This window comes from Amblyraja radiata, chromosome 29, assembly GCF_010909765.2.
Source record: "Amblyraja radiata isolate CabotCenter1 chromosome 29, sAmbRad1.1.pri, whole genome shotgun sequence".
NCBI classification, from domain to species: domain Eukaryota; kingdom Metazoa; phylum Chordata; class Chondrichthyes; order Rajiformes; family Rajidae; genus Amblyraja; species Amblyraja radiata.
The window spans coordinates 1,367,994-1,382,999 of record NC_045984.1 but is presented as its reverse complement, the minus strand read 5'-3'; the positions used below and the strand labels follow the sequence as shown (position 1 = coordinate 1,382,999).

Genomic DNA, 15,006 nt, shown 5'->3' with positions numbered 1-15,006 from the left:
TAGGTTCTCTCCATGACTGAATGGGTGTTCTCCGAGATCTTCGGTTTCCTCCCACACTCCAAAGACATACAGGTTTGTAGGCTTGGTATAAGTGTAAATTGTCCCTAGTGTGTGTAGGATGGTGTTAGTGTGCGGGGATCGCTGGTCAAAGCGGACGCGGTGGGCCAAAGGGCCTGTTTCCGCGCTGTATCTCTGTAAGAAATAAAAGCAAGGATAAGCCATCTAAGTTCACACCACCATCAGTAAGATTATTGTTGATCCTGCACCTCAACACCTTATTCCCACATTCTCTCCATTATCATTCATCCTTTTCGTATTTGAAAAAAAATATCTCTCCTTTCAAGGACTCGACTTCCACCATCTCACGCGATCAAGAATTCCAAGATTCCCAGCCCTTGAGTGAAGAAACTGCTCCTTGTCTCATTACTAAATATCATAACCCATATTCTGAGACTTTGGCCCTCGTTCTAGATCACCAGACCAGCCGCAATCTCCACCCACGAGTCCAATCTAAACAGAGATAGACACAAAATGCTGGAGTAACTCAGTGGGTCAGGCAGCATCTCTGGAGAAAAGGAATAGGTGACGTTGCAGGTCGGAAGCCTTCTTCAGACTGCGTTCTGACACTTCATCTTCTTCTTCTTGCGTATGGCGTGCACAGCCTAAAGTTGTAGGACAACTTGTTCTATTTGATCTTATTTGACTGTGCACACCGGGTTGATTGCATTTGTCGAAACAGGGCGGACCACGTGAAAGTTGCAATCTCCCACCCCGCGTTCTGACACCAAAGAGCAAAATGTCCAACGTAGATACAATAATAAATATATCGCCATTTGCATTAGTTTTGTGCAGTTAACAAATCACAATTTCACACAATGTACATAAGAGGGCAGTTCCAAATACTCTGCAGTTCGGTGCAGGAGATCTTGTCGACGAGTATTCTGGACCCACTGTTGACATCTGAAATTACAGGAGATATCATTTAGGTTTAACTAATAAGAAAAAAGATGATCATAACTACATGCCTGAACAATGGATGATATATCACTTAAATGCAATTGTTTTCAGTTGTGTGGAGAGACCTGTATATTGAAGATGCTTTTTGCCTCTAATATGTCAATTTACCTTAAATGTAGAAGAGCTTATTAAAATCTTCTTACAAAGACCATTAAGCATTTTCTTTCTATCCTCTTTTGGACCCAAGGCATAGCAGAGCTGCCAACTCTCATGAAGAGGTAAGGGAGGGAGAGAGGGAAGGGAGGGAGAGAGGGAAGGGAGGGAGATCGAGAGAAGAGATATCGAGAGAGAGAGATCGAGAGAAGAGAGAGGGAGAAGGGGGGAGAGGGAGAAGGGGGGAGAGGGAGAAGGGGAGAGGGAGAAGGGGAGAGGGAGAAGGGGTGAGGGAGAAGGGGGGAGAGGGAGAAGGGGGGGAGAGGGAGAAGGGGGGAGAGGGAGAAGGGGGGAGAGGGAGAATGGGGGATAGGGAGAAGGGGTGGAGAGTGAGAAGTGGGGAGAGGGAGAAGGGGAGAGGGAGAAGGGGGAGAGGGAGTAGCACGATAGCACATTATAACGCGCAGCCGTCCCATTCCGACCAAAGATTATAGAGCAGAGCTCCTCTCGTACCTTTGATTGCGGCCGCCGCCGCCGCCGAACCCCCCGGCCCACCATTGCACCTAGAGATGATAGAGCAGAGTTGTATAATATTTGATTGCACCCTTCTTCACGGCGGGCTTGTGATCTTTGCTTGTGATGTATCGACAATTCGAGGAATATAACGGGTAACAGCCGCCGCGTTCTCGGACTTGAATCTGAGCTCGAAAAATCTCGTGGTCACTGGGCCTAATGTGTCCCGCGGGCCATATTTTGGAGACCAATCCCTTACAAGAACAAAACCAAAAACGTACAGAAGTGTTAAAATTGTCTTTATTATAGTGGTAAGTAAAGATCTATTAAAAATAAGTCTACTAACTTTCTAATGTACCGACAAACCTAGTTTCACAATGGCCGTTGATGGGAGAACAGAAAATAACATTTTCACGACAGAAATTCGACAAAAAATAATAATATTTTCTTACCTTTCTTTTTTATCGGGGAACCTAAAGAATGACAGGTCGGTCGTTTAGATTTACGATTAGAACAATTGATAGCGGAGCAGTGAGATTAAGATTTACATGAGGACGCCATGACAGTATGGGGGAAGCCCAAAAAAATGCTCAATAAAATGGCGTCGACAAACACACGTCATACTACGCGTTTTTTCGAGGAGTGGTCTATCTTGCTCCTCTATAATCTTTGCCCCTCACTGTCCATCTTCAAAACCAGTATTAAAACACATTTATATTCCTTGGCTTTTGACCCTGCATGAGACTTTGCTCCTGTTTTAGTGTTTTTAATGTTTTTATTTTTACTGTTTTTAGTCTCTTTTTTAATGTTTTTATTGTCGTGTAATAATTTTTGGTCCATAATTAGTCATGTACAGCACTTTGTTGCAACAGTGGTTGTTTTTAAAGTGCTCTATAATTAAAGTTATTATTATTATTAGTGGCTTTGCCTGAGATTTTGTATTGAATGAAAATATTTAAATAAAAAATAACAAAACAATTAAAAAGTGAAGTTACGCTTCAAGATTTTGCGTCAGAAGGATATGTCGAAATGTTTTAGAACTTTCAGAATTGTACAATGCAATGCTAATTTTACATCACTGGATAACGGATGAAAATTCTGAAAGTCAATCAAATATTCAGAGTGAAATTGTCTTGACAAATTTTTAATATTTTTATTTTAGTATGTTCAGGCTCTTTATTGTCATTCACATTTCTGTATTTGACGGTTTCATTTGAAGTTTTAAAAATTCATATCCGTCAACGGACAACAGTAAACCGTTTGAAGAGTAACCGGACATCTGATTTGCATAGACGGATCGAAATAGACCTGAAATCTGCCGTGTAACAGCCAATTAGAAAGCTGTATCATTGCCACATTTCAACCAATGAGATTAAACGTCGCCGATGCTCTAATATTACCAAAGATCCTTGAATATTATAGCGCCCCACGGCATAGGATCTTTGCCCCACAGATGGACTTTGCGTGTTGGGACATCGTTGGATGATGTCCTCTGAGTTTAAAACAACTAATTAATAACGGAACTAAGCATTACATCTCAGTGTCATATTTCGGTTTATTACTGGGCGCCTTATTTGTGCCTTTATCATTTAATTATGTTTAATAAAGTTATGATGTCATGACTAATTCATTGCCAAGGCTTTATTCCACGTTTCGGATACTAACATTGGGTTAGGGTTATTTTAATTGAGAGGCAACCAGTAACGCAATTCCAGTGCCCTTTGTCCGATTGAATTTGACTAACGCCAGGCGGGGCCGACGATGGCTGCCTAGACTGATTTTTCTTTCTGTTTTGTTATTTTAAGTATTTGTTAAAATTATGTTTTAGTGTTTCTTGGTTTGTTGTGTGTGTGGAGGAGAGGGGGAGGGGGACTTTTTCAATCTCATACCTCGATGGAGATGCGATTTTTTCCGTGTGTCTCCGTTCCCCCATTGCGGACTAACATAGTGGAGCGGCGGGGCCTTCCCTGGAGACCGACCCGGCGCTTCAACGCAGGCTCGGCGCGGACTTACCATCGTGGAGCTGCGATCCCCTTGCCGGGATCGACTGTGGAGAGCTCCAAACGCGGCCCCGTGGACTAACATCTTGGGGCTCGGTTTAAACATCGCGGTCCCTGGTTAGAGACTGAGCCGGGGCTTTGATGGCCCCGACCGCGGATGTTTCGATGGCCCTGACCGCGGAGAAGAAAGAGATTGGACTTTTTTGCTTCCCATCACATTGAGGAATGTGGGGAGACGCTGTGGTGAATGTTTATGTTAAATTTTATTTTATTTGGTTGTGTGTCTTACTGCTTTTCACTTGATGTGGCCGTATGGTAACTCGAATTTCACTGCACCTTATGGCACATGTGACAATGAACCCATCTTGAATAGGGGGTTGCACGTAAGGTCACTGGGTCACAGGGCTTGACGCACGGAGCCGCTCAATCCATCTGGAGGACATCCGTAACTTCCGGTATATGTTTTTTTTTTTTTTTTTTTAAATATTTTATTTTATTAGAAGTAAGTACAGTCATATGGCACCAAAGTGCCTAATATATATTTTCATAATACATTTTATGTACAACTTCTTTTTTTTTTTTTTTTATTACACTGAAAAAAGATTAGAATAAGAAAAAGAAGTTAGATAGTAAAGGATAGAAAGATGTGAAATATATAGTGTGTGAAAAAAGAAAACGAGTAAATGAAGAAAGTTGAGAGAGAGAATAGAGAAAAGAAAAGAAAAAAAATAAAAGGAGATCATTATTTATAGTCTTGACCAACCCTCGTCCAGTCCTGAAACAGTTATTTTTTACAATTGTGTTGCACCATATGATTCCAAAAAAACGACGAATGGAGACCAACTCGTTATGAATTGGTCTGATTTATCCATTAGGAGGAATCGCATTTCCTCAAGATGAGCGGTGTCCAACATACTTGCAATCCACATTTTAAGCGTTGGTATTGATGTACCCTTCCAAAATTTAAGAATTAATTTTTTTGCTATTATTAAACCATAGTTAAGGAATAGATTTTGAGATGTGTTCAATTTATTCCCATCTTCCATTACGCCAAATATAATCATTTCAGTATTAGGTTCCATTCTTGTCTTGAATAATTTTGTAAATATTTCAAAAATATCATTCCAAAATCTATAAAGTTTTATGCAGGAAACTAAGGAGTGTGTTATAGTTGCCTTTTGGGCTAGACATTTATCACAAGTGGCGGATATATTTGGATAAAATTTGTTCAATCTTGTTTTTGAATAATATAATCTATGTACAATTTTAAAATGAATTAGATTATGTCTTACATTAATTGAACATTTGTGAATATATATCAGGTATATGTTATTAATGCAAGAAACGCTTACTTTCTTACCTGTTAAAAAACGCCAAAATGTTGAATTTTTGCTCTGCACTGTAAAAAATTGTGGAAGTCGGGGGTAAGTGTGAGAGAGAAGTACCCAACTTCAGAATACCAAAAGTGAAGCGAAATGAAGATAAAGAGGAGCGAGAGCTGAAGGGCCAACAACAGCTAAAGTGCTTGGCGTACATTGGCCGTGCAGATATCGGAATTGAAAATATTGGGAATTATCGCGTTTGATCACTGCATTTCATCAACAGTAAGGCAATATTTGTGTTTTTTTCTTGATTCCTTTGGTATCTAAAAAGTCTCAGAAGTCATAAATCTGACTAAATTTTCCTTCAGATGCGTTTTCATTTTGGATGTAAAACCCCACTTGAAAACCATGGGCGATTTAAAAAATTTACAGCCAGATTTATCACCTGAAACTTTTTAGATGCCAAAGGAATCAAGAAAAAACATAAATAATGCCTTAGTTGATGAAATGCAATGCTCGCCAAGCACTCTGGCTTTTGTTGTCCCTTCAGCTCTCGCTTCTATCTACCGTGATTTCTTCTCACTTTTGGAATTCTGAAGTAGGCTAAATGTCTCTCAAGCTTATCCCAATTTCCATAATTATTTACAGCGCAAAAATTGACAATTCCGGCGGATTTTAACGGTCCGCTACGCTGGAAACAATGGTAAGTGCCTACCTGCAGTTCATCGTGTGTACTCCAGTTGGTGTAGCGTAGCAACAGTACGGGTCATGGGTCGTGACCCGACTGCCGTGAAATCTCCCTATAGCGCCACAACCCATGACAGCGTGTTTCAGGCACTCACCACTGGACTGGGTAAAAACATTGTCCTTGCACACCTCCTTTAAATAATTCCCTCTCACCTTAAAGTCATTGTGGAACGTTGACTGTTCCATCCTGGGAAAATAGCTCTGATATCCTAACTCCCTCATTATTATATTTACTACTATGAGGTCTTGCCTCAGCCTCCGATGCTCCAGAGAAAACATCCAGGCATCACCAAATCAGCCATCCGCCGCCTAGCTCGGCCAGGTGGGGTCAAGTAGATCTCGGGTCTGATCCACGAGACAGCCGCAGGTGCTGACAGCTTTCCAAAAGATTCTGATCGGGGATAGACACAAAATGTTGTAGTAAATCAACGGGACAAGCAGCATCTCTGGAGAGAAGGATGGATGACATTTCGGGTCGAGACCATTTAGATTTTCAGGTGATTCCTGGATGTTTTTTCTGGAGCATCGGACTCACTGAAGAATTGTCTCGACCCGAAACATCACCCATTCGTTCTCTCCAGAGATGCTGCCTGTCCCGCTGAGTTACTCCATTATTCTCTGTCTATCTTTGATTTAAACCAGCATCTGCAGTTCCTTCCTACACATTGTATTTATTCTCAGTTGTTTGTTGACAAAAGGTGATGTTTTATGAATATCAGTGAATATTCATGAATAGCATGTTAAATATCGGACATTCAAAGAACGAGGGGACAGAAAAGTAGATGTGGCAAGGTCTGAATACTATAATTGAACCTATACACACAAACATATTTAGTATTTCCTGACTCAATTCTGAGGCATTTGCCTGCTTAAAGTATCATGCCGTAGCCAAAGAAAAGCAATATTATGGGGAACAAGGAAATGGCAGATGAGTTGAACAGATACTTTGGATCTGTCTTCACTAAGGAGGACACAAACAATCTTCCTGATATAGTAGTAACCAGAGGATCTGGGGTGACGGAAGAACTGAAGGAAATCCACATTAGGCAGGAAATGGTGTTGGATGGACTGATGGGACTGAAGGCTGATAAATCTCCAGGGCCCGATGGTCTGCATCCCAGGGTACTTAAGGAAGTGGTTCTAGAAATTGTGGATGCATTGGTGATAATTTTCCAATGTTCTATGGAATCAGGATCAGTTCCTGTGGATTGGAGGGTAGCTAATATCCCACTTTTTAAGAAAGGCGGGAGAGAGAAAACGGAATTATAGACCAGTTAGCCTGACATCGGTGGTGGGGAAGTTGCTGTAGTCAATTATAATACATGAGATAGCCGAACATTTGGATAACAGTAACGGGATCGGTTCGAGTCAGCATGGATTTACGAAGGGGCAATCATGCTTGACTAATCTTCTGGAATTTTTTGAAGATGTAATTAGGGAAATGGACAAGGGAGAGCCAGTGGATGTAGTGTACCTGGGCTTTCAGAAAGCATTTGATAAGGTCCCACATAGGAGATTAGTGGGCAAAATTAGGGCACATGGTATTGGGGGTAGAGTGCTGACATGGATAGAGAAGTGGTTGGCAGACAGGAAACAAAGAGTAGGGATTACGGGTCCCTTTCAGAATGGCAGGGAGTACCGAATAGTGGGGTACCGCAAGGCTCGGTGCTTTGACCACAGCTATTTACAATACGCATCAATGATTTGGATGAAGGGATTCAAAGTAACATTAGCAAATTTGCAGATGACACAAAGCTGGGTGGCAGTGTGAAGTGTGAGGAGGATGCTATGAGAATGCAGGGTGGCTTGGACAGGTTGGGGGGGGTGGGCAGATGCATGGTAGATGAAGTTTAATGCGGATAAATGTGAGGTTATCCACATTGGTAGCAAAAACAGGAAGGCAGATTACTATCTAAATGGCGTCAAGTTTGGAAAAGGGGAAGTACAACGGGATCTGAGGGTCCTTATGAAAGTAAGCATGCAGGTACAACAGGCAGTGAAGAAAGCGAATTTATAACAAGAGGAATCAAATATAGGAGCAGAGAGGTCCTTCTGCAGTTGTACAGAGCCCTAGTGAGACCACACCTGGAGTATTGTGTACAGGTTTGGTCCCCTAATTTGAGGAAGGACATTCTTGTTATTGAGGGAGTGCAGCGTAGGTTTACAAGGTTAATTCTCGGGATGGCGGGACTGTCGTGTGCTGAGAGAATGGAGCAGCTGGGCCTGTACACTCTGGAGTTTAGAAGGATGAGAGGGTATCTCATTGAAACATATAAGATTGTTAAGGGTTTGGACACGCTAGAGGCAGGAAACATGTTCCCGATGTTGTGGGAGTCCAGAACCAGGGGCCACAGTTTAAGAATAAGGAGTAAGCCATTTAGAACGGAGACAAGGAAATTTTGTTCTCACATAGAGTGGTAAGTCTGTGGAATTCTCTGCCCCAGATGGTGTGGGAGGCGGGTTCTCTGGATGCTTTCAAGAGAGCTAGATAGAGCTCTTAAAAATAGCAGAGTCAGGGGATGTGGGGAGAAGGCAGGAACGGGGTACTGATTGGAGATGATCAGCCATGATCACATTGAATCGCAGTGCTGGCTTGAAGGGCTGAATGGCCTGCTCCTGCACCTATAGTCTATTGTCTATCATCTCAAATTTTAATGACTGCCGCCCAATGGCCTTGACATCCATCATCATGACGTGCTTAGTGAGACTGGCTATGGAACACGTCTACCAAGCAACCATGACCCACAACAGCTAAATGGCTGATCCAAATCCCTGTCCCTACACTCATCTCTAGATCACCTAGATAAGAGGGACACCAATATCAGACTTCTATTCATAGACTACAGGTCCGCTTTCACTGCCATTATTCCATCCAAGCTCATCTCCAAACTCAAGGAACTCAAGGAGTTAGCACTAATCTCTGCAAATGAAACTCGACTTCTTGACCAACAGACGACAATCTGTGAGGATAGGTGACATATCCTCTACATTAATACTCAACAATGGTGTTCCACAAGGATCCAATCTCAGCTCCCTTCTTTATGAACTTGATAATGCACAACTGTGCAGCCAAGTACAAATAGCTCCATGCTAGATCTCAAGAAATTCAAGAGAATTGTGGTTGCACCCCACACCATCACGTACCATAACTCCATCTACACTTCACATTGCCACGGCAAAGCCACTAGCACAATCAAGAGCAAGTCTCCCTCTTCTCCCATCAGGCAAGATGTACAACAGTGTGAAAATGCATACATCTAGATCCAAAGACAGTTTCTTCCCAACTGTTATTAGGCAACTGAATCATCCTATTACCAACCAGAGAGCAGTCCTGAGCAACCACCATTGGAGATCTTTATCAGGAGCATTATCTTTAATCAGACTTCACAGGACTTTATTTTGCACTAAGTGTAACATAGGGACCGCTGTTCGGCGCGGACCCGGTGGGCCGAAGGGCATGTTTCCGTGCTGTATCTCTTCTTGCGTTTGAGGCAGCAGAAGTTTGCAGCAGGGTGATGCCATCCAATTCGACATTCGTAGGTGTCCGCCCTTTTTTTTGTTTTTTTTGTTTATTTTATTAGAAGTTAATACAGTACAAAACAGTACAGTGGAACCTAATTTTATGTTTGCTAAAAAGGGCGTACGCTCCGGGTTGGCACCAAGCTGCGGCGCTGCTGCTGTCTCGGTTTGTTGTGGTTCACCTGACTGAGGTCAGTTGACAGGGCTCACCACTGGGAGGTCGACAACATGAGCCCCGTCCGAACAGATCCATGGACGATGCGGTCTCCCAGGTTTTGCACACCGCTCTCTCTCATCTTGACAGCCAGAAGGGGGGCTACATGAGGATGCTGTTCATAGACTTCAGTTCAGCCTTCAACTCGATAGTCCCCACCAGACTGGCCGGGAAGCTACTGGAATTAGGGCTCAACACCCCCCTGTGTGCCTGGGCCTTGGACTTTCTCACCGCCAGGCCCCAGGTAGTCAAGATGGGAGGGAATACATCAAAGTCCCTCACCCTGAGCACAGGATCTCCCCAGGGTTGCGTCCTCAGCCCCCTATTGTACTCCCTGTACACACATGTGTGGCTAGGTTCAGCTCCAACTCAATAATTAAGTTTGCTGATTACACTGTGGTGGTGGGCATGATCTCAGACAACGATGAGAAGGCATACCGGGAGGAGGTGGCTGATCTAGCTCTCTGGTGCCAGGACAACAGCCTCCTCTTGAACATCAAAAATACTAAGGAGCTGATCGTGGAGTTTAGGAGGGCACATCATCCGAGGACGTACACTCCATTGAGGATAAATGGGGATACTGTGGATAGGGTGAGCTGTTTTAAATATCTGGGAGTCCACATCTCTGAGGATATGACATGGACCTCACACGCCGCAGCACTCGTGAGTAAGGCAAGGCAGCGCCTTTACCACCTCAGGCAATTGAGGAAATTCAGAGTGTCTCCGAGGATTCTCGAGTGCTTCTACTCAGCGGCTGTGGAAAGCATCTTGTCCGGAAATATTACCATCTGGTTTGGGAATTGCTCTGCCCAGGACAAGAAGGCTCTGCAGAGAGTAGTGCGTTCGGCCGAACGCACTATGGGAACTTCACTCGCCCCCCTGCAGGAACTATACAACAGGAGGTGCAACTCCAGAGCAAATAAAATCATGGGAAACCCCTTCCACCCATGCAACGGACTGTTCCAGCTGCTACGGTCAGGCAAACACCTCCGTTGCCATGCAGTGAGAACGGAGAGGTTGAGAAGGAGTTTCTTCCCAGAGGCCATTCGGACTGTAAACTCCCATCTCACCAGGGACTAACTTTACTGAACGTTTTTCCTTCCAATAATTAATATGTAAAAGAATATGTGTGTGTTTATGATTGTGTTTATAGTTTGTTTGGGTGTTTGTTTGTTTGTCTTTTTGCAAAAAGTCTGCGAGCATTGCCACTTTCATTTCACTGCACATCTCGTATGTGTATGTGACGAATAAACTTGACTTGATCTCCTAAACTATAAAACTAAAACTAAAGTGTCTTTTCCTTCATCTTATATATGTACATTGTTGACAGCTTGGTTGTCATCATGCATAATATTATGGATGGCGCACAACAAAAAAGCTTTTCACTGCACCTCGGTACACGTGACAATAAACTAAACTAAACAATATTCCCCCGACCAAAGATACTGCCCCCGACGGTCGCAAATTCAGGCCTGAAACTGCCGGTTGGTGCTGACAGACCTGCAGCCAATCGCAGCGCTTGGACACTGTGAGCGACAGTCTCTATACCAGCCAATCACAAGCTGTGGGCCGGACTTCGCCAACGCTTTAAAAGCCGCTCCCAGAGGCGGTTCCATCATTCCAGTCCCTGTGTTCCACGTTGAACTCTAACCGCTGGAGGACAATGGCCCGGACCAAGCAGACAGCGCGCAAATCGACCGGAGGGAAAGCTCCTCGTAAACAGCTAGCGACGAAAGCGGCGCGAAAGAGCGCTCCAGCCACGGGCGGAGTGAAGAAGCCTCATCGCTACCGGCCCGGCACCGTGGCTCTGAGAGAGATCCGGCGCTACCAGAAATCCACCGAGCTGCTCATCCGCAAACTGCCTTTCCAGCGCCTGGTGCGGGAGATCGCTCAGGACTTCAAGACAGACCTGCGCTTCCAGAGCTCGGCCGTCATGGCCCTGCAGGAGGCCAGCGAGGCTTACCTGGTGGGGCTCTTTGAGGACACCAATCTGTGCGCCATCCACGCCAAGCGAGTCACCATCATGCCCAAAGACATCCAGCTGGCCCGCCGCATCCGTGGGGAGCGCGCCTGAACCCGGCCTCTGTAACACCGATAACAAACGGCTCTTTTAAGAGCCACCAACTCTGCTGAAGAAAGAGCTGTGTCCCCATTGTCTTTCTGTAGAAATGGCAACTCGACGACTACTAAGTGGAGTGAACCTGTTGACTAATATTTCGGCTGTAAATTACAATTCTCAAATGGCTGGATCGGGTAGAATAGTACCACTAGTTCGTTGTCTGGACGGGACCCCAACTATTATAGCGGAGAGCAGGTAGGTTGTGTATGTCCACCAGAGATTACATTACTTGTGCTTTCTGATAAACTGCACCTTGCGTTTGCACTCTTTGTTTAACTACTGGTCCTCCCCAGGTGCCGGCTATGCGGAGCTGCAGGCATCTTTAAACGTTTCTTACTGGCGTTGCGAATCTCGCCGTTACCAGGGGTGCGGGGGACCCATGTTTGTAAATAGGGGAGTTGCACGTAAGGTCATCGGGTCAAAGGGCCGGACGCACGGAGTAGCTCAATCCATGTGGAGGACATGGCTGCCTCGGCATACACTTAACACACGGGACGCGTACCTTCTTACCTGTTAAAACCGCCAACATTGTCTTTTTTTTTTGCGCTATAAATATTTGTGGGTGCTGTCATTGAAAGCGGGGAGGTTTGCTCTGAACCCGAGCACCACGGTGTAAGCGCCGAAGGAGCACATCCCTCGGGACAGCCCTCACGCTCCCCCTACTCCTCGTGACCTCGACTCCGTGCAATCTCTAGCAATGTTACAAAATTTTGAGATTTTTAAAATCAAGTCTGCAATTTATCCCATCAGATAAAGCATAAAAAGAAGTTACATTGACACCTAATTCACTTTCATATCTTCAGTATTAAAAAAGTTATGGTCATTTCCATACTCGGAAACTAGCATCTTGTTCCCTATTGCTTTTCCATTGACTTAACACAAAAGCTGTGACCGAGGGCAGTCAAAAGCCCATAACGTTCTTTAAAAATTAAGAGAACTGAAAGAAAATTTCAGTTATTATAGATTGAAGCATTCTGAAACAAATATGAAACAATCTCTTGGATGACCTGAAATTAAAGCATATAATTAATTTAGTTACCCAATTGTAACTAATTACATAATTCAATTACTAGATCTAAACATCTATCTATTTCTCAAGAAAAGATCAACATTTTTAAAAAGCCTAAGTGTCCAAATAACATACACACAAGAATTCACAATATAACATGATTTAAAATCTCATTGTCATGGATTTACAGGCCAAATGGAAGGAATTTATTGTTTAATACCTGCTAATTAATGGCCATTTAAATCATCTTGCGAGTGGGTTTTTCTGGAACGCGATCATTCGGAAAGTTGCGGTTGCAGTGAATTTGAACCCCATATCGGCATGAAAAATACTGCTGGTTCGGATGGGCTCCAAGTCACCTCGCAACTTAAAATTTTGATTAAAGGGATCTTAAGCAGCATTTTTTAATGTAAAAATAAACAGCCTGCCTTGTCCCCTACATGAGATCCGTCCCATTGTCGGCGTTCGTGGTTTTAGAAGATGATTTTTAATTTACTACAGCAATTAAATGATCCAACTTAGTTTAAAAATAACTGCAGAGAACGAACTATTGAAATACTGCGGACGTTACTGATTGGACAATTGGCACCAATTATTACCCGGCTCAATGGGTACGACAAAACAAGAACTAGACCTCTATTAGGAATCCTTCACTTTGTGATTCCTCATTTGCTCAGTCAGCTGTTAAGTAGCACGTACGACACCTTTTGCGCAATTATCAATTCCGACCATGCCTGAATTGGTATAAAATGGCAGAGCACCTAAAAGGGAGGAAAAGTCTCATCGCACAATTTGACCAATTTATTTATTACTATCCATTTTGCCACTCGACCACTACAATTGTGGAAGGTGCGGGCAAGTGAAATGATGCGTGTTTTGCAAAACTTTTGTTAATTCCAGCACCTCTTTTCCTGTAAAGTGTAGGCCGTTGTGGCTTGATATCTTTTTGGGGATTCCAAACCTAGGAATGGATTCTTGTAATAAGTTTAGCATAATAAAACGTTGCTGGCTTTACCTTGCACTGAACGTTATCTCCTTAACACCTGTCTATATACTGTAAATGGATTGATTGTAATCGTGTATTGTAGCAGCCTCTGCTGGCGTACGCAGAGATCGAACCTGGCGTTCGGAAGCCACGGTCACGTGACTCGGGAGGGGGCGCTTGTTTTGTGCGATTTTTACTTGCGCGCGTTAATTCAGCGTTGACCACCGTTGTGGGCAGACGTGTCTCAAGAACCTGTGTACTGGAAAACAAACTTTTGAATAAAGATCTGTTGGAAACCCCAGTTGTCGTTCTTCAGACAGCTAAATTGGTGACCCCGACCTGTCTAGCCGTCGTTGGACAAGAAGAATTATGCAGGAAGAGAGTGTTCCCGCAGAATCGGCCAGCACGAGGCAGGGCTCACTGGCCTTCAAACTGCCAGCCTTTTGGCCTGATCAACCTCATGTGTGGTGCACCCATGTTGAGGCACAGTTCCACCTTCATCGCATCGTGACGGACGACACCATGTATTTCCATGTGGTGGGGGCTTTGCCACAGGACTGTGCCTCGAGGTTGTTCCCCTACATCAGTGACCCTCCGACCATTGGCAAGTACGAAGGGCTGAAGGCCCTGCTGTTCCACACTTACGGTCTCAGCTGCAGAGACAGGGCAGCGAGGCTGCTGCACATGGACTGTATCGGCAACAGGCGGCAATCAACTACAAGCCACTAACGTTCGCTTTGACCAAGGTGTCTGACCCCTGGTCTGCCAGAGAGCAACGGCACGTCAGCTACATTTCCGAATTCACGTCCGATATTCGGCATATAGCAGGGAAGCTGAACGTTGTGGCTGGCGCGTTATGCCATCCAGCGCTGCCTGAAGTCTCAACGTTTGCCTAGGCGTTAATTATGAGGAGCTGGCCGCTGCCCAACAGGCAGATGCTGGTGTGGAGGTTTACCGCAATGCCCAATCAGGGCTCAAACTCGTTAAGGTGCCCTGTGGCGCAGCCGGCGTGCAAGTCCTTTGCGATATCTCCACGGGCAAAGCCCATCCCATTGTCCCAGTCGCTCGACTGCGTCGAATTTTAGACACTATCCACAGCCTAACGCACACGTCCATTCGCGCCACCTCTGCCTTGGTCGCTGTTAAGGAAGCTGGTCGCAGCATGGGCTGGTTCGTGCATCCCATGCCAGACCTCCAAGGTGCAGAGACATGTGCACATGCCGGTCCAGGATTTCGCCGTCCCGGACGGCAGGTTCCTGCACATCATTGCCATTGTGGACAGGTTTACCAGGTGGGCGGAGGCAATACCGTTAACGGATACCTCTGCTGAGGCATGCGCGAGGCCCATTGTCTCCAATTGGATTGCTTGTTTCGGGGTCCCCTCAGATATTGCTACTGATCGTGGGGCCCAGTGGTGTGGTATGGTGCAGCTGTATGGCGTGAAGCTGCATCAGACTACTGCTTATCA

The 15,006-nt window shown here is 44.7% G+C and overlaps 1 protein-coding gene across 1 annotated transcript; it reads left to right on the top strand.

The window, feature by feature from the left end:
* Nucleotides 1–11,062: 11,062 nt before the first annotated feature.
* LOC116989744 (histone H3) lies at nucleotides 11,063–12,060 on the top strand. Its single transcript, XM_033047339.1, has one exon. It carries the CDS (start codon nucleotides 11,089–11,091, stop codon nucleotides 11,497–11,499), a length of 411 nt encoding a protein of 136 aa, XP_032903230.1. The 5' UTR covers nucleotides 11,063–11,088; the 3' UTR covers nucleotides 11,500–12,060.
* Nucleotides 12,061–15,006: the final 2,946 nt, after the last annotated feature.